At 32.6% G+C, this 18,569-nt stretch overlaps 1 protein-coding gene across 2 annotated transcripts in view; it reads left to right on the top strand.

Annotated features, from left to right (window-relative positions):
- LOC134855930 (3-oxoacyl-[acyl-carrier-protein] reductase FabG-like) overlaps positions 1-16,813 on the top strand; it is a 38,593-nt gene extending 21,780 nt beyond the window's left edge. For both annotated transcript variants that reach the window (XM_063872310.1, XM_063872312.1), the window contains exons 3-4: positions 11,935-12,321; positions 16,457-16,813. In XM_063872310.1, the coding sequence (XP_063728380.1) occupies positions 11,935-12,321; positions 16,457-16,659 (590 nt within the window). In that variant the 3' untranslated portion in view covers positions 16,660-16,813. The remainder of the gene's footprint in view (positions 1-11,934; positions 12,322-16,456) is intronic.
- The last annotated feature ends 1,756 nt before the right edge of the window (positions 16,814-18,569 follow it).

Raw genomic sequence — 18,569 nt, 5'->3', positions numbered from 1 at the left:
TGGGAAAGTTGGAGGTATATTTCAAATAGGGAATAGAAAATTAAAAAATATTGCAAAACATTATTAAAAGAATTATTATGGCTTCGAAAGTTTCAATGAAAAAGAATAGCAAAAATTTGAATAGAGTAAAAAATTGTATGAAACGATTTAAGATTATTCATTTAAGAGTATCAACTAGTTGAGAGAAAAGCATTTAAGAAATGATTCGTTTCGTCGAATATTTTTTAAATTTCTGGGGCGGAATTCAAGTGTGGTCGGATTATTTATTGCTTTTTGACAAGTGGGTTGAGTTTTGTTGGGGGCTTATTTTATGGTGCTCGGGAGGTCTTCTTAGCTTTGTTTTTATTTGTTGGCTAATCTGGGGTTTTTTTGAGATTTTTGTACTTTAGGCCAAATGATTGTGGTTCTTTTTGACTTTAGGCTAATTTGCCATTTTTGGTTGGAGGGTTTTTGAGGTCTAAGTTGGGAAAATATTGTTGATCTTTGCTTTATTTGATAGGGGAGGGTTGTAAATTTGAAGTTGTGTTTATTTTAGTTGTCAAGTTTTAGCAAGGTGCTTATTTTTGACCTGGAGGTAGTAAAGTTATAGTTATAGACATGCCTGGAGAATAATATCTGTCGGCTAATGAGTTTGTTTTAGAGATATTGAAGGTGACAAATTTGAGTGAATTTTATTGACTGAATTTGAACTGGAATTTGTCGAGCGTATTTTCAGCATGTTATTGCGAAAATGTGAAAATTCAAAATGATTAAAAAGAATATATGTTTATGATTATTAAGGTTGTTTTTGAAATTCAATTTTATTCAATATTTTAGATTGTGAGATGAATGTTTTATAATTTTTTGTGGTTGACTTCTAAGTCGTGATGAATTTATATGTTCAAATTTTTGTTGTTGATCCTGTGGTAATATTTTTTCTGTCATTTTTCTATTGTTTCTTTCCTTTTGAAGTATTTTTGGTTCTAATATTTTAGCTTTTTGAAGGGCTACGTTTTTTTGTTGGATTTTTTTTGGGTTGACTTCGTCATGTATGGTTTCATTTTGTTGTGTTTGTGTATTGTTTTGAACAATTTTTAAACCTGTAAAAGAATATAATTGAGTCAATTTGCGTAGTGCGTATTCTATCGGATAATAAGGTAATAAATTGTTACGATGTTGAACAATTTCTTTTTTGGTTGAATCAGTGAGTTTGTATGTTAAGTCAGTGGGTTTACCAATTATTTGATATGGTCCTTTTCGGAGTGGTTGTAATTTTTTAGAGATTTGTTTTGTGTATTGAAATTGGGTATTAGAACAAATGTTCCAATTTTTAAATCTGTCGCTGGCATAAAACGTGAAATAATTTAACTGTTTATATTTTGTCTTTGTAACAATTTCTTTGTTTTTTTTTGGTAGATTTCGTTATGTTTTTTATCTCTATTTAAAATTCGTTCGGTATGTAAACCGGAGGCTAGTTTTAGAATTTGTGGATGATGAAAGTGGTCTTCATCATGTGTATGTAATGGTAGATTATAACATATTGAATCTTTATTCGGTTGACAATGACTGGTTGTTTTTTTGTGAGCTTTTGATGTGACATAATTGCTTTTCGTGGCTTTTGATTAGAAACCATTTCGTATGGTGACATTCCTAAAGTTGTCGTAATTTGTGAATTATAAGATAAAAGGGATAGTTTTACGTCCGTTGACCATTCAGTGTTTCGGGTGTCATTTCCATTAATGATACATCTAAGGTATTCTTGTAATGAATGGTTCATACCTTCGACTAGTCCGTTTGTCCAAGGTGCATGAGATGTGCGTGGTTTGTGTTTAAAATTATATAAGTGGCATACTGTGATAATTTCATTATTTATGAATTCTGTGCCATTATCTGTGACTAAGATTTCGGGTAATCCGAAGTTAGCTATCCAGTGTTCATAGAGTGTTGTATATGCATAATAAGCATTACAGTGTGGTACTGGGTTGAGTGCTACGTAGTGCGTAAATGCATCAACAATGACCATAATATAGGAATTTCCTTCAGAGGATGGTGAAATTGGTCCTTTTGTGTCAAATGAAATTCTAAGATTTAAATATAGACTTTGTCCTTTAAATTCTTGTTTTTGTGCTATTTGTTTCTGATTAGTGTAGGGTTTATTTAATTGACATATTATGCAATCGTTGCATAGTATTTTAATCCAAATTGGGGCATTTGGGAAGTAGAAACTTTGTGTAAATTTTGAATATGTCTTTTCTGATCCTGAGTGTCCTTTTGTCTTTTGTGTCAGTGAGATGTTGAATGCTGTCAGCATCATACTTAGGGGGAGACAGGGGACTTTAGAATCAGGTAATTGATATTCTAAAAGACCTGTGTTCTCATTTATTGTCGTATTATTAAATTTTCGAATATATCGGAGGAGTGTTTTATTTCCTGGAATTGTGGTATCAGCTTTTGCTGGTTTTGTTTTATATTTGTGCCATGATTTGAGTTGTCAAATAACAGGGTCAAGATTCTGGTATTTTTGTAATAGCTGTAGTGTAACTTTTTCTGTTGGTGAGAGAAAAATATTTTCGATTTCTAAGTTTGACAAAGGGATTGTATCAAGTGGGTCATGAAGGTCAAAAATTTGGTTTATTGTGTATTTTGAATCGTTTGGTTGTGATCCTGATAAATTTATTTTATCAGTTAAATTTTTTTTTAAATTTGTGGGAAAAGATCGTTTTTTGTGTGGTTGTTGTTTTATTTTCTTTTGTTGAGTATTATTTTTTATCCAATGTGAATATGGAATTGGTTTGAATGTGGATGTCCCTAATAAATCAACTTCATAGTGATTGTTTTGACAATCAAAATAAAGTGGAAAGTGTTGTAAATTATTTATTTGTGATTGATCGATATCGGTTTTTACTAGGTATTTACATTCTAAACGTGGTAATGTTTCATCTTTTGCAAGGTAAAATTTGATATTTTGTGGTATGTCAACTGTTGTTTTTTTGTTAGTAGTTCAGGTGGTGTGTTTCTACTAAGAGTATCAGGTTGTGCAAGGTTTTTTTCCTGCCATCCATATTATGTGTAAGTTTGGAAATTTCATTAAAATTAGTTGAAATTTGTAAACTCTGTGATTTGGATTTGATTTATGTGTAAAAAAGAATATAATTGGTTTGTGATCTGTAAATTGTTCAATTGTGTGATTGTAATAGTGCTGCGCCGATGCCAAAATTTGAAGCATCGCACATTGCGTAGAATGGTTGATTTGGGTCTGGAATTGTGTTTGAAATTTGTTCTGTTAAGAGTTTTTTTGGTTTCTTCAAATCGTGTTTGATGTTCAGTGGTCCATTCAAAATTATTTTGCTGTCTAAGGATGTTATAGAAAGGTCTTTAATATAGTTGCAATTTGTATACATATTTACTTAAGAAATTCAACATTACAAGGAATTCTTGGATTTCCTTTTTATTTGTAGGTGGTTGAAGTTTTTGAATTGCGTCGATGCGTGATTTTAATGGAGTGATAGTGTTTCTTTCAATAATGTGTCCAAGAAGCTTTACGCGTGTTAAGAAAAATGAGATTTGTCCGGGGCTGCTTTCATGTTTTCATTCTTGAGTATTTGATGATATTGTTCTAAAACTGTGAACATTTCGTCTTTAGTTTGCAATTGCATGAAAACATCATCTAGATATGTAATTGCACTCTTCTTGAGTATCAGTGGTCTAAAAACTTTACTCATGAAGGCTGAAAAAACTGCTGGTCCTATGGATATTCCATAGAAAAATCTATTGATTTCGTATTGTTGATTTCCAATAACGAATTGTGTTAATCGTCGTGACTGTTCATCTAGTGGCATTTGATTATATGCACTATTCATATCTGCGGTTGTGAAGTGTTTAGCATTTATGTTTGTTAAGATAACTTGGATTGGTTCAATAGGCCAATTACATGTGGATTCGTCCATTAGTGAATTGAGATATCTAGCGTCTAGAACTATTTTTAGTGATTCTCTTTTAGCTAGGATGATAACTGGGTGAATAAAGGAGTTAACTTTTGGTTGTTCTTCCTTATTTACTGGTGATATAATTTCATATTGTTCTAAAATAACAAGTAATCTGTTTACATTATCGTGTAGGTGTATTGGTACTTTACTTGCTCTTTGTTTTTTGAAACTTGCGTCAGTTTTCAAAGGTAGGTGTGGTGATGAACTATTTTTTCCAACGTCAAATTTTGATGTTGCATAAACTGTTGAATATTTCTGTAGTTGTTTTGCTAATTTGTCAAATTCGTTTTGCGTTATTTCGGAGTGTTGGAAATTGAACATTGTTAAGAATTTGTGTTGTTCTTCTGTATTATTTGTTAATTTAAACGTTGGTTTAAAATATGGTGTTTTTTTGAAATAATCTGTAGTTCGTTTTTCGTTAGGGATTATATTATTTATTGATAATTCTTCATCAAGAATTGTTGACTGACAAATGTCTAAGAGTTGAAATAAGTTGTTGACTCTATATGCTACTTCGTTTATAGGTGAAGTTGTAGCATTTGTTTCACAGTATTCTAAGAGTCCTAAAGGTAATGTTATTAGGTATGGTGAATTGTTATATACGTGTAATGAAATAATATCAGAATTGGAGTTTTTCATGTAATTTATGGATGAAATTGTTATTATGTTCCATTGTTCTTGTGGGGACAAGGAAAAATTTGATTTTTCCATAGTTAACTAATATTGATCCTTGTGCTGTTGCTAAATTACTGGCTGTTTTAATAGATGTTAAGTTTGGATGTAATGTTTTGATTTCATTCCAAGTGGGATTATTAATGATATTTGATTCTGCTCCTGAGTCGATTAAAAAATCTATTTCAAGATCTGGTGGTTGAAATTCTTTATTTCTTGGGTTCTCTAAGAGAAATGGGACTGTCCAAATTTTTTCTCTTGGTTGTTCTTTTTGTACGTTTTGTTACATATGATTTGTACTTGAGCATTGTACTTCATCTTTTTCATCAGGTTTGATTACAGTGTTAATTTCATTTACTTCTTGTTTTACTAGTGCATTTTTACTAATGGGTCTAGTGTAATAATCATGGAGAAGTTCCAATTGATTTTCATAGATGTGTGAACTGAAAGGTTGTTCATATACGATGGTTTCATAGTCATTTTCGACTTTTATCATATTTACTGAGATGGTGTTATCTGTATCACTTTCACTGTCTGTTGATTTACAATTAATGTGATTTAATTGTAATTCGGTATTTTCTGTGTTATCGATACCTGGGGGGTCTGAAGTTGTTTCTTCATTCGTTTGTACTTGATTAATTTGTCTTTGATGCTTTGGTGTATTGCTTCTATATCTGTGATGAGAATCGGGGTAACGGTTATTATTCTTATGAGGAGCTTGGGAATAATTTCTCTGTCTGTTATAGTAGCTTGAATTTCGATTTTGTGATTTGTTTCTTAATCTGTTTTGGTAATTATCGTTGGGTCTTTGATATATTGATCTGTTGTATGAGTTATTTCTTGATCTATTGTTCGGATGATTTAGGTTTCGATTGTTTGAATAGCTTCTATTTCTATTGTTACAATAGTTCCTATTTCTATTATATGATGAATTTCGTGATCTATTGTTTGAATAGTGTCTATTCCCAGAGTTTGAATGGGAACTGGATGCAGATGCAAATTCTGTTCCATTTGATTTCGATCGGGAATAGTTATTTCGATATTGACTATTTTGACTATTTGATCGACTATATCTATTTTGTGAGAAATTTTGTGAATTTCTTTGTTCTGTAGATCTACCTCTATAATTTGAGTTAAATGGTGATTGGTTTCCTGAGTAACTTGAATTGCCTGGGAGTGGTTTTCCAGAGCTATTATTTCTGTGTACATTTTTGTTTGGTAGATTTTGATCTTTTTTCATGTACCGATAGAATGATTTATTCGGTTCTCTATACTTTTGTGGTTTATTCTGATGATACTGTTGTTTTTGTCAACATTCGGCAATACTGTGTCCGTACCTTCAGCAATAATTACACCATTTTTGAAAGATGGTTTACCTTTGAAATTTGGATTTTTCTCATATATTCTAATGGTAATTTTTTCAGATAGTTCTACATCTGATTCCTGGATGATATTTATATGTGTAGTATTTGTTTCAATTCTATTAACATATTGTAGTTTAAAGTTTTCCGTTTCTCCTAGTTTCATTGTGATTTCTGCCTGTTCTAGTTTATCAACTAGTTTTCTAAAATCTATATCTGGTTCTCGTATTGAAGAAGGATGAGATGCTCTCTTTTTTATAGCTATTTTTCTTAATTGAGGTGTTAGGGTCATCATTAAAATTTCTGTCATTTTCGTGTTTTTGTAATCATATGTATTAAGTGAATATGCTTTTCGAACTAGTGTTGCGATCCTAACTGCCAATTGTTTAATTGTTTCATTTGGTAACCTACGAATTTCGGTACATAGAACTCTTTGATGTTGTTTGTTTCTTTCAGAATCAAACATTTTTGAAAATTCTTGCGTGAATCTTTTCCAATCTGATTTTACATCTATACGTAGAACTGAAAACCATTTTTGAGCTGCGCCATCAAGTGTTGTTTGGATTAACGCTGTGCGTCTATGTATCCAATTTTGACGGTGTGTTAATTGGTTCAGGTCCTATATTTAAAATTAAATTTGCTGTGACTGCACTTAAATAATCTTCGACGGAATATTCAGGATCTGTGCCTGTTATTATCATCAATGGTTTAATAGATGTTATTGCCGATCCACCCATTAGGTATGGATTCATTGTCATTTGTAGTGATTCTGCGCGTTTGGTATTTGTGAAAAGTTTTTCTGTTGATTTTTGTTATTTCATGTTGCTGTAAATAAAATGGTAGTGGTATTTCATTTTGCATTTGTGTTGGTTGATAGGAGTGTATACTTAATGAAATTTTTGGTTGTACTGGTTGATAAGATTGTGTATTAATTGGGTTTTGTATATGTAATTGTTGGCGACTTTGTATATCAGCTTGGTTTTGTGGGTAAATCTTTGCATTTTGAAACGTTTGAGGTTATCGAGGTTTTTGTATGCAATATTCTTGTGTATATGGTGCAAAATAATCTGGTTGAAAATAATCATCATCATCAGTTGACAAATAGTTTCTATGATAGTGTGTTTGTTGCTCATTTCTATTTTGTTGAAAAAGTGGGTAATTTTCGCTATGATCCTGTGGAGGATGTGGATAATCTTGGAAAATTACTGAGTTGGTTGATGTATTTGGAAGATTCCAATTTTGAGAACCTGCATGCTTCTGCGTATTTTTTCGAGGAGGTTGATATGTTTTTGATGGGTTTACGTAATTATAATTGTGTTCTGCAAAATTACTTCTCGTGAACGTTTTTCGTGTTTTTGACGGTTTTGTCATTGGTCTATATGTTTGATAATCCATATGTGATTATTTTGGAGTAACCGAGGGTTTAACCGTTGATTGTAAGGTTACTTGTGGTAGTGTTGGATTTTTATTTCTTGGTGTTGTGAGATTTGGATGTATTTGTGAAATACTTTGTTGTGTAGTTGTTACTGTTGTTTGAACTATTTCTTCATTCATAAAATGTGATGGTGTTTGAATATCTTGATGTGTAAGATTCTTAGTTCCATTTAAATTTTCCTGATGTATAACAGTTGAACTTAGACTAGTAATTTGTCTATCGAGTAAGAATGAATTATAGTTTAGAGGTGTTGCGTCTATTGTAAGTGGAAAAATTTTTAGGTAATCTTTGTGAATAGATATTGTACTTATTGCTTGACTTGAGATGTCTACTGGGATGTTTATGAATAGTGGGTGAGACCATTCAGGGTCCCAAACGCAATCTGATTGTTCTGCAATAACAGTTTTGTCATTGGTACTTTGAGGTCTAAATGTTTTTCTTGCTTGTGTAATTAAATCGATATTATGTGTGAAATAATCAATTATAAACCATGCTAAAATTTTTTGCAAGTCATGTTTAGCGTTTTGTGAGATGTCATTGGTAGAAAATTTTTCACGGATTATATTTAAAAATGCTGAGAATGCGGCATTTTCATTTCTTAATTTGTGTGTCTTGATGTTTGAACCAGTGACGTACCTTGTGCTTCTGTTCTATCTAATATAGATAGATAACTATATATTAGCGTAAAAACTTCGTTGGTGAATTTTGAATTTGCTCTCTGTGAATTTTGGTATTGTATGCTTTTGATGTATTCTGTGAATACTTTTGAAAATTCTATATCAATGTCGTCTGTTTGGATAACATATTTATCATGAAATGTTATTGGTGTACTGATTTCTATTGTCTAAGTTCCATATTGCTGTGTTATGTGACATATTTCTTTTAAATAGTGTTCTACAGTTTGTCTTTTGATTTATATTTCTGGGAATTCTGCTTTACATGGGCTGATTACTCGTTCAAATAAAATTGCGAGAAAACTTTTGCAAAATTGTGTTTGTCCTCTATCATCAGTAAGTGTAGTGATAATAAATGGGAAAACAGAGTTTTCGTCGGGACTTTCGTCACTTTGAGTATGGCCCATTTTTTCGTTTTATGACTGCTAGTACGTAATGTTCAATATGTCTGATTGGTTGATTCCAATTGTATAGATGTACTGGTTTATGTTTGTATATCTTTTTTATTCGTCTTTTCCCTTGTTTTGATGAGTGTGATGTGGCTTCTGAATCGGAAAAACATATTTGATCATTGGTTGGATAGTTTTTATTTACTGAGTCTTTTAGTTTATAAAGTGAGTCTAAATTGCTGTCTTCTGATTCGGAGACTCTGTTTCTTCGCTTGGAAAATTTTTTTCGTGTAATCTGTCTTTGTTTACTTATAATTTTTCTTTTTATTGTTTGTCATTTTGTTCGGATCTATCCAATTGTTTTTGTGTGCGGGGTAATTACAAGATCGTATTTTTGATTGTTTATTTCACAATTGTGTAGTACGATTGTTTGTTTATTTCCTAGGTTTTTCAGTGACATAAGGTTTAGGATGAAGGATGCAAGAATGTTATTAGCGACTTTTATGTCCTAGATTGTTAGTCCTTATTTGGGTCTTTTATTCAGGGTTGGAGAGAAAAGTATATATCAATTCCGGAGAATGATTGTTACTTTCTCGTGGCTAGTCTAAGTTAAGGTGTTACTTATTTAATCTTACTTAGGGGTAATGATTGTGTTCAAGGGTTGGAGAATAGTAAATCGATCCACAAGGTTCAGGTATAATTAGAACGCAAGCAGTTCGTTAGATACTATTTTAAACTTACTAATATTAAGCCTGTTTAGCCTAATTAGAATGGTTAGATTGAATGAAAAATGTCTATTAGCCCTGGGTCTTTTGAAAGGGTTGGATAGTGAATCGACGTTTGAGGTTGTTAGACACTTGATAAGTGGGTGGGGGAGAACAAAATTTTTTTCTTTTTGATCAAAGGATAAGCCTTGATGATCAGAGTATAAAATTTGAAATGTGTAAATTTGATTAAATTAATTTATAATTAAGATCCAAGGAAAACCTTGATGATCTAATTTAGGATTGGATAATCTTATTTAAATAAAGATAAAATTGAGGATAAGCCTTTTTGAAATAATCTAAGTTTAATTGGTAAAAAGGTTTAGTTTTTTGTGGTATTAGTAGATTTATGATTGCTGTTATGTTTAGGTGATGAAGCTGGAGATGACGAGATGATTTATGTTTACTAATAATTTATGATCATGTTACTAATTTTTATTTTTATTTTCAATAAAAATACCTTTCAGATATCTTTTTGAATCAACTGCAGAATTGAGGGAAACGATTTGAGGTGTTTTTATCAATCGTTATTGTACAATAGTAAATTTGGTTTAGCGCCTGAAATAATCATTTAAGTTTTCCTTCAGGGATTTCATGTTTGCAAATGAAAATCTAAATTCATTGCTAATAAAATTCTCAAAATAAAAGTTTGTGTTGGCTTTTGCCGTACGACCATGAAACTTAATGGTAAGTTTCTATGTAGTCGTAGATCGTCTCTTGTCCGAGGTCTTCTTCCAATACCGGTTATTTTCGTATTGTATGGAATAGCTACTCTGATCTATTGAGTCGTAGAGATATTTCAATTAAATTATTGGCATGTAACATTTTGAAAATGTTTGTCTAATTTCTAATCTATTATGTTAATTCTAAGCTATTTTGTTCTTTAAGGTCTTATTCGAGACTTATGGTTGCACCAGATGAGTTAGATCCTTTGTCTGTAACTCATAGAGTAATTTCGGATAGGGTACATCGTCTGCTCGTCACGCTATTTTATTTTCGGCCGGATAGATTCGTGCAACTTCTTAGTCTAATACCGATCCTAATCTTACTCTTATATCTACTAGTCTCAGGGTGTTTAACTAGTCTCTGCTAGGTTCAATAGATCTAGAGTATACTGGCTTATTGCGATTGGTGAAGTTCTCTTGGAGAGGTAATTAATTTCTAAGTTAATTTCAAATCTCTCTGGTGCTGAAATTACAAGTAATTTCAGCACTTACAAATAAGTGGGTTGATAGTTAGATGGATCATGATTGGTTAATATTAAATATTTTATAGTGATAAAATATCTAATTTATATCCAATAACAAAGTGTAGTTTAGATCAGGTTCCAATACCCACGACCTACTCGAATTCTCGGCTCTGTCATATTTATAACGCTCGTTCATTCCCCCTACTACTCATTTTCTCCTTACTCGTTAGTCCCTTCGTCAAGCTTATTTTTCCGGATCCTCTCCCCAATGTCAACCCCAACTCTCCAAAACACCCCAAACACAGGTTACTCTTCGTTGAAGGGATGACGAGGGACAATAAGGGGAGGTAAATTGCATTCGGACAAGAAAATCATGACCAGCAAAAAACGAGAAATTAACATTTCACGAAAAAAATTTGAAAGAAAAAACTGAAATAACAATTTTTTTGCCAAATTACTTTTTTATTCATTTTCAGGATGAGTCAAATCAAAAAATTTGAATATAATGCACTGTCTTTGAAGTTTTCAGAAAAAAATTCAAAAAATGGATATAATCCATCATAATTGATTATAATCTATTATAATTAATTATAAAGGATTGAAATAAATTTTTTGATGTGACGAAAATTATATTTTAATCTATTTTTGATATATTATATTAGATTTGTTTGTATGTTATAAGACTGAAAATGAAAAACTTGTATAATCAAAAACTATGTATGAAATTTCAGTACGAATTGTTCGAATTTGAAATATATTTTTAAAAAAAGGTTACAAAATGGACTATTCTGAATTTTTTGCGCAATCCATGATTTTTGGAGCGTTGGTATTAAAAAACGGTGACTAACTGTGAAAAAAATAGTTAGCTAGAAAAATTGGAACACTTCACTGATAATTTTTACCAATAACTTTATAAAATGTTTTATCACCATTTAACCTAGCTTAAGAGAAAACTTTCCAGGTCTTCAATTTAATTGTGAAATAATCGAATTTTGTAGATTCCTGAAAGCTCCGCTCATTCCATGGCGGTGTTTGGAAAGAATTGATTTTGATATTTTCACAGATTGTTTTTCATTATTTTGACCATAAAAAAGAGCGAGAAATTGGTCGGAATGTTGATCTGAAAAAAAAAATCGCTGACTGGGTTTAAACTGCTTACATGGTGATTTTTTGACGATAAAACACTGATTCTGTATCCATGAAACTTTACAGCAGTAAAACAGTGCGGCAATTTTTATTACAGTGCCTAAACAAGACAAACATGTAGCAGTTCTCCAAAGCATAAGTTGTCACAAATAAACTTTGGGTAAAAATCCTGGGACAGTACAGTAACATCATATCGGAATTTATCAGCAACGCGGATTAAAATTATTCGTCTTTACTTTAAATATTACAAAATTCTCAAACTTGTGACGCTTTGTAACGATAAATTCGGCTTTTTACTAATTGTATAGCTTGATAAGTTTATCATTGATTTTTTTTCAGGTGATTTAACCCATACTCAAACTATCGAGAAAATTGTCGAAGATACTATCAAAACATTTGGAAAAATTGACACTCTAATCAATAACGCCGGCTGGTCTTACGGAATAGCGTCGATTTTTGAAGAGACAATTGAAGCCTTCCAGAAAACTTTTGACCTCAACGTAAAGGCTGTGGTCATGCTGACAAAGTTGTGTCTTCCCTACTTGCGAGAATCAAAAGGAAACGTTATAAATATCTCATCTACAGGAAGTGTTCAGAACTATAATAACCTCTCGTTCTACTGTATGAGCAAGGCTGCTCTGGACATGTTCACAAAATGCCTGGCAACTGAGGAAGGCAAAAATGGAATAAGAGTTAACTCTGTCAATCCAGGATTTGTGGATACAGGTAGTCAACTCAAAAAAGTTCGGTTTGTTTTCATCATACTTGATTTAATGGCTGGAATTCAAAAAACTGCAAAGCTGCACCGCCGACTAATTTAATTCATAATGTGTCATCACATCGTTTTTCGAAATCAGTTTTCGTTATGGAAGCTACCCTAAATATAAAAAAAAGTTATCCACGTTTTTAAAAAACTCAAGCAGTAATACGTTATTTTGATACCACAACAAAATGTTTTTTTTTCTTGGAACATTTTCTAGACTTTATTTGTGAGTTAAACGTTCAAATTTCTCAGAAACTCTTTTTTTGCAAGCTGTGGTCGTTTTATACCAAAGAGTGGTCGTTTTATACCATTCGTTACCTAAAAATATCTGGATGCGTTGAATTATTCCCTTTGACGCAATTCAACGATTTCGTTTTAGCTGATACTTTTGTTATACTACTGAGTCGTTGCTCTCCTTAAGTTTGACGAGTTGTTTCTTTGTTGAGGCGAGTCGTCGTGATATCAGGAATGGTCAACCCCTAGCTCCTAGATAAGCTACATTTAACTGCAAGTAAGGTATAAGGAGATAATCAAATTTTGCATATGGTGAATCTAGAAAAATTGATCAAGTTTTTTTGTTCCGACTTTCGTAATGAAAAGAACGGAATATTTGTGCTCGGTATGATTTTTTTTCGGCAGGCAAATATCAACTTATTAACTACCTATTTTTGACGGCATTTTAATATATCAATCAAAGTCGTGAGCTTAAATTTGGCCAAATTAGGACTAACGCGCGAATTTCTCCCGCTATTTAATCTATCTTAGAAATCGTTACAATGTGGTTGAAGGAAAGCATATTTGTCATTTGTTACTAGGAGCAAAATTTACCACTTTATAGTTTATATGCAGTGTGGGGAGGGGGTTGAAACTTAAAAAGAAGGGTTAAATTGAGGGTTTAAGAGTTAATTCTGTAAATCCAGGAGTTGTGGATACAGTTAATGTCTTTGGATGACCAAAATTCAGGTTTATCCCTTTAATTCAATCTTTATACAAACATTCAGAAGGCAACAAGCTCTTAATTTTTGACCTATCATCACAAAAATTTTGTCATGACATTGCTTTTGGCAGCATTATGAGAGTATCAAGAAAAAAAATTACTTCTAATTCATGGAAACAATGAAGAAAAAATATCTAAGAAATTAGGATTATTGGCTTGAAAAACGGTTGCTGAGTGTGTTTGAGCGCCAAAGCGCAGTTAAAAAATTTAAGGGTGAATTGATCCTTATTGCTCGTGTAAAATAGGACCAAACGAGGACCCGTAGGAAAATCTGGAAAGGCTCGTGAGAAAGCGACAGCGCGCACAAACTCTATACATTTGACTCTATGAAAGACATTTTTGACGAAAAATTGACGTCTTCTGTTTTCGCTGAGAAAATTTAAAAAAATAGAAGAAACAATCCGTTCTGACAGATTACAAATTTGCTAAGTACATGTCCCATATTGTTGCAATTTTAAAAAAAAAATAATATTTTTTGGTAAAACTATGATGGTTTAAATATTGGCAGTTTGGCTAATTTAGTAAAATGACGAGCCTTTTGTTTTGGTCTCTTTAACGCTGGAGCGCTAATAAATGCGGCTCAGAAATAATTTCGATTGGATTTGAGGCAAGCAACAATATGGGACATGGACTTAGCAAATTTGTAATCTGTCAGAACGGATTGTTTCTTCTATTTTTTTAAATTTTCTCAGCGAAAACAGAAGATTAAGACTTTGACCCATGCTAGATAAAATCAGATGTAAAGTTGTTTCGAATTCATAAAAAATCATTACATTATAACTAGGATTCACATGTTTTCCTATTATAGAAAAATTGCAAATAGCAAATAGAATTCGATTTTCGTGTTAAGGGTTCAAAATGGCTTGTTACGAAGACGATGAGTTTGATTTTACCCACTATCCTGTTAGAAAAACGAGTGAAAAAATTGAAAGTGTTTCCTGATGCAGCCTCAACGAACTGTCGTATTTGTTTTGAGGACTCAGGCATTATAAGCAGGGGCGGATTAAGGGGGGGCGGGGGGGGGGGGGGCGGACGCCTCCTTTCCTCTGAGATTCGACCCCCGCCGACCCAAAGGGTCCCCCCTTTGATGCTTTTTAAGAAATCCATTTTTTGCCGATCGACCATAAAATTTTTCTAAAGGCGCCTTTGGCGCCATTATATACTAACTTTGAGGGGGAGCGCGCGCAAAAAAAACGCAATTTTTTTGTCAAAATTTTTCAAAAAGGGCCCAAAAACGGCTTTTTTGACTGTTTTTTTTCAAAATTTAGCCTGCGGCGCAGAAAATTTAGCCAAAATAGGGGCAAAACAGTGCTTTGGGAGAGCTCGAAAAATGAATTTGGTCGACCTAAAAAAAAGGTCGTCAAAATTTTCGATTTTTTTGAAAATCCGCCTCCCCCCTCGAGAAAATCCTAGATCCGCCCCTGATTATAAGGTTTTGAACGCTGGACAAGAATAAGAGACAACATGACTCCCAATGCGAATTTTGTACATTGTTGGGGGCCGTCAAACTTCCAGTGTTGTAACATTTCATTGGTTGGCTTATATTGATCATCAACGCAAATTGTAAACAATTATTCAACCGTTCATTGACGCTTATGTTTTATTTTCTAATTGTTGTTTTGTTAAAAAGAACCAAATTGAATTTCTATTCTCAATTTTGTTGTTTTGTTTGCCAAAATGTTTCCAAAAAAAAGAACACCTATGAAATAGCAATGATGTATTGGCTATATTATGAGATTAGAAGAAATTCATCAAATTCGACCAGATCATTCCAAAATGATTCATCGATCATTCATCAAAACTTCAATCATTTATCTTAGTTGCAGAGAAAACGGCAAAAACGAGAGAAAAAATCTAGATAATTTCGTCTTTGAAATCGAAAAATTGCAAACTCTATGTCCCTTGCTAATTATCGAAAAATAATTCGTTCAAGGACATTAACAAGACTGCTCGTATCAGGGCGAACCCTGAATGTTCCGACTGCCTTTTAAGGTTTATGGAGCAGCAGTAATAACATTAAAAAAATTAAATGAAATAAATTAAATTGAAAATTTTTTTTCTAAAATTTGAAATTTTTTATGAAAGTCATCCCCCACACGCCATTTAAAGTACAAAAAAAGAGATTTCGTTCCTTGTAACAAATCAATTATGGCAAATAAGCTTCCTTCAACCAATTTGGAAAGATTTATAAGACGGATTAAATCTCGGCTTATGCGTTGATAGCGCGAATTATATCGCGCGTTAATTGTCCCAAATTGGTCAAAATGCCCAAAATGGCAATCTTTAAACCCTCATAACTTTACAAAAAAAGATCACAGGTGAAATATCGTTTCAAATTTAAGCTCAGTACGACAAAACCTTTTGAATGATTTAAAAAAATTCCGTCAAAAATGGCTAGTTTAAAGTCGAAAAATGTCTGAAGAAAAAAACCCACCCCGAGCACAAATATTCCGTTACTTTCGTATCGAAAGTCGGAACAATAAGACTGCTCGTATAACAGTGCAAAAGCCTTAAATGTTGCGATTGCCCCTTGAATGGTATGTTTTGTAAACCTTTGGAGTTGTATAAGGAAGTAAAAGGACTGAAATAACTTGCCTCAAGTCAATTTGATAAGGCAACCAGTGTGAAATAACAAATCCGGAAAAAAATCAATAATAAAACTATCAAAGTTTGAACGACTAGCTCTCAGCGCAGTTAGGTTGGAGTAAAGATAGCAGTCCGGGGTTTTCGAAAAATTCCAGGGTCGATTTTCAGGCTGTAGAAAATTGGAACCAAAACATCATTTCAGACTACTTTTAATAGAACGTGGGAGGGTGTTTTCATAAAATAAATACCATTTTTAGATACTATAAGAAGATGCATTATCGCTTAGACTTTACTGGATAGTCATTTCATTAACGTTTTTGCTCTAACATGAGCAGTTCTGTATCATTCGTGCAGAACACTAGCGCAAAACAGGATGAGCAACATCTATTAGTGCACTAAAAAACCAATTCATCAATTTTTGAATGTTCTTTTTCTATGCTGAGATGAATAGTCTAAGAAACACTTCCAAGCAGGCGTAACGAAATGTCCTAATGAAATGATTTTCCTAATACTAGGTATCCATGAAAGGTGTGGGATGCCTCGTTCTGCAGTTGATGAACTAGTTGAGAGGTGCAAGAACAGCCATGCAGTCGGAAGAGGCGGAGCACCAGAGGAAGTTGCCAACATAATCGCGTTCATTGCAAGCAAGGAGGCCTCGTTCGTCACTGGTAACATTACAATGGTAGACGGGGGACTCAATTGCTATAATCCACTATAAAACTGATTTTGATAGTGGCAGAATTTTTCACGAATTACAAGTCGCATATAAGAACTGCCCTTAGTGAACGGCAATGAAAGACTGATTAAAATACTGATATACTGATTGAATGAATACTAAAAAACGGATTGAAATCAAGATTAAAATAGCTGTATATTTAAAAAGTTTCGAGAAAAACGTCCCCAAAATCAGAATAAAATAAACGTGTTCTCCTTGGATGCTTAAACGTTTATTTTAATGTTTTTGACTCTTCAAAGTCATCATGTTGGGTCATCGTGAGCTCACATTTAAGCGGTCTTCTACCTAAAACTTATGAGCCGAAACTAAAAGTTTTAAAACGACCCATATATAGTGAAAACTTGAGAAAATCTACAAACAATATAAAAATATACCGGCGTAAGAAACTATAAACCGACACTAGTAATAGTCTTTGCTTGTTTTAAATCTTTTTTAAATACTTAAATCATTTAAAACGACAAGAAAATATATTTTTTTACAAACGAACAAATACTAAAAAAGAGTAAAAAGAAAATTTTTCGCCGTGGTACCAAAAACAACTTTTCAACAGCTTTAATTGCTAAAAATGAACTTTCAGGCTCCTAATGTGCTTGTTTTAACTTTTTTGCGTATTCAGCAAGATATTTGAAGACTTTTGAGCAAATTCATTAAACTGACACATTTTTGCAATTTTGACAGTATTTGAATAAATCGAATATCCTATTTTTTAACCAATTTTTCTCAGTAGACCACTGCAATGCTAACTTTTTGAAAAAAGGCTTTTTCACCAGCTTTGAGACACTTATTGCTGCAAAAGTTTGCAATGAATCTAAAAATTTTTTTATTTTAATTAAAGTTGCTTCTTTTTTGCGTACCATTACTATATCAGACCACCAATGAAACAGTGCGCGTGGAAGACCTGAAAAGAACTAGTGGACTTTGGATTTGGTTTGGAGGAAACATTTAGAAAGAATACTCCAACAGATATCTATTGGTGGACTCTTGGGCTGGAATGAAGGCATCCAGATTCAATTTAGGCTTGGAGCAGATAATTGAGTTTTGTGAGATCAATCCAAAATTTTTTCCATGAAAATGTCTAAAAAAGTAACGAAAAACGTCTAATGAACAGAATATAAGTATTTGATTACTTGAAGATCCCGAATATCCATGTAAAATTTTCCGATAAGAATGCTAATTTAATTGTCAATGGTGTGTTATTTGCGAAACGTGGTTCCACGATGACTGTAGCAACTTGCATAAGGAAGTTCTCCAAAAATAGGGCAAAGTGAAAGGTTTATTCTGGAAATGCGAGGAGTGTTTAGACCTAAAAATAAAGCATGATAAATTGAAAATCATGAACAAAATCTAAAACGCAAATTCAAGAATCTAAAACAATTTAGCCGATGTAAAATTTCTTTCAACAGAATAACGACCAAATATTGACTATTCAGAAAGAAATTTCAGAAATTGAAAACCTTGCTTCTTTGAAGCAGTCCATTAGACCGAGTAACGATTTTTCATCAATTGAGACCAGTTTATCTAAAAGAATTGAAAATGCTCCCACCTTAGACCCAAGCTAAAAACAGACTCTAGTCTTATCGGAAAAAAAAACTATCGATATATGGATTAGCAGAAAACATACAGGACAATAAATTGTACGAACTGAATGGAATAGAAATGGATTGCTGCAAATGTTCAGAGAGAGGATGGAACTTTAAAAAATCTCTATGAGCGACTTTTTTAGTCTGGTTAAGAGCGACCATACAAATCAAGACCACTTGTCTTTAACATTTCATCTTCTTGGTATCATAAATTTTTTTTTCTTTCTCCTTGATTAAGCTGAGGAATTTGAATATGTATATCAAGGATTTTCTGAATTAAGCGAATTTTCAGAACGAAAACACATTTCTGTA

The sequence above is a fragment of the Symsagittifera roscoffensis genome, unplaced genomic scaffold, assembly GCF_963678635.1.
Source record: "Symsagittifera roscoffensis unplaced genomic scaffold, txSymRosc1.1 SCAFFOLD_322, whole genome shotgun sequence".
Taxonomy (NCBI): Eukaryota; Metazoa; Xenacoelomorpha; order Acoela; family Convolutidae; genus Symsagittifera; species Symsagittifera roscoffensis.
This window is presented reverse-complemented; position numbering and strand designations above follow the sequence as displayed.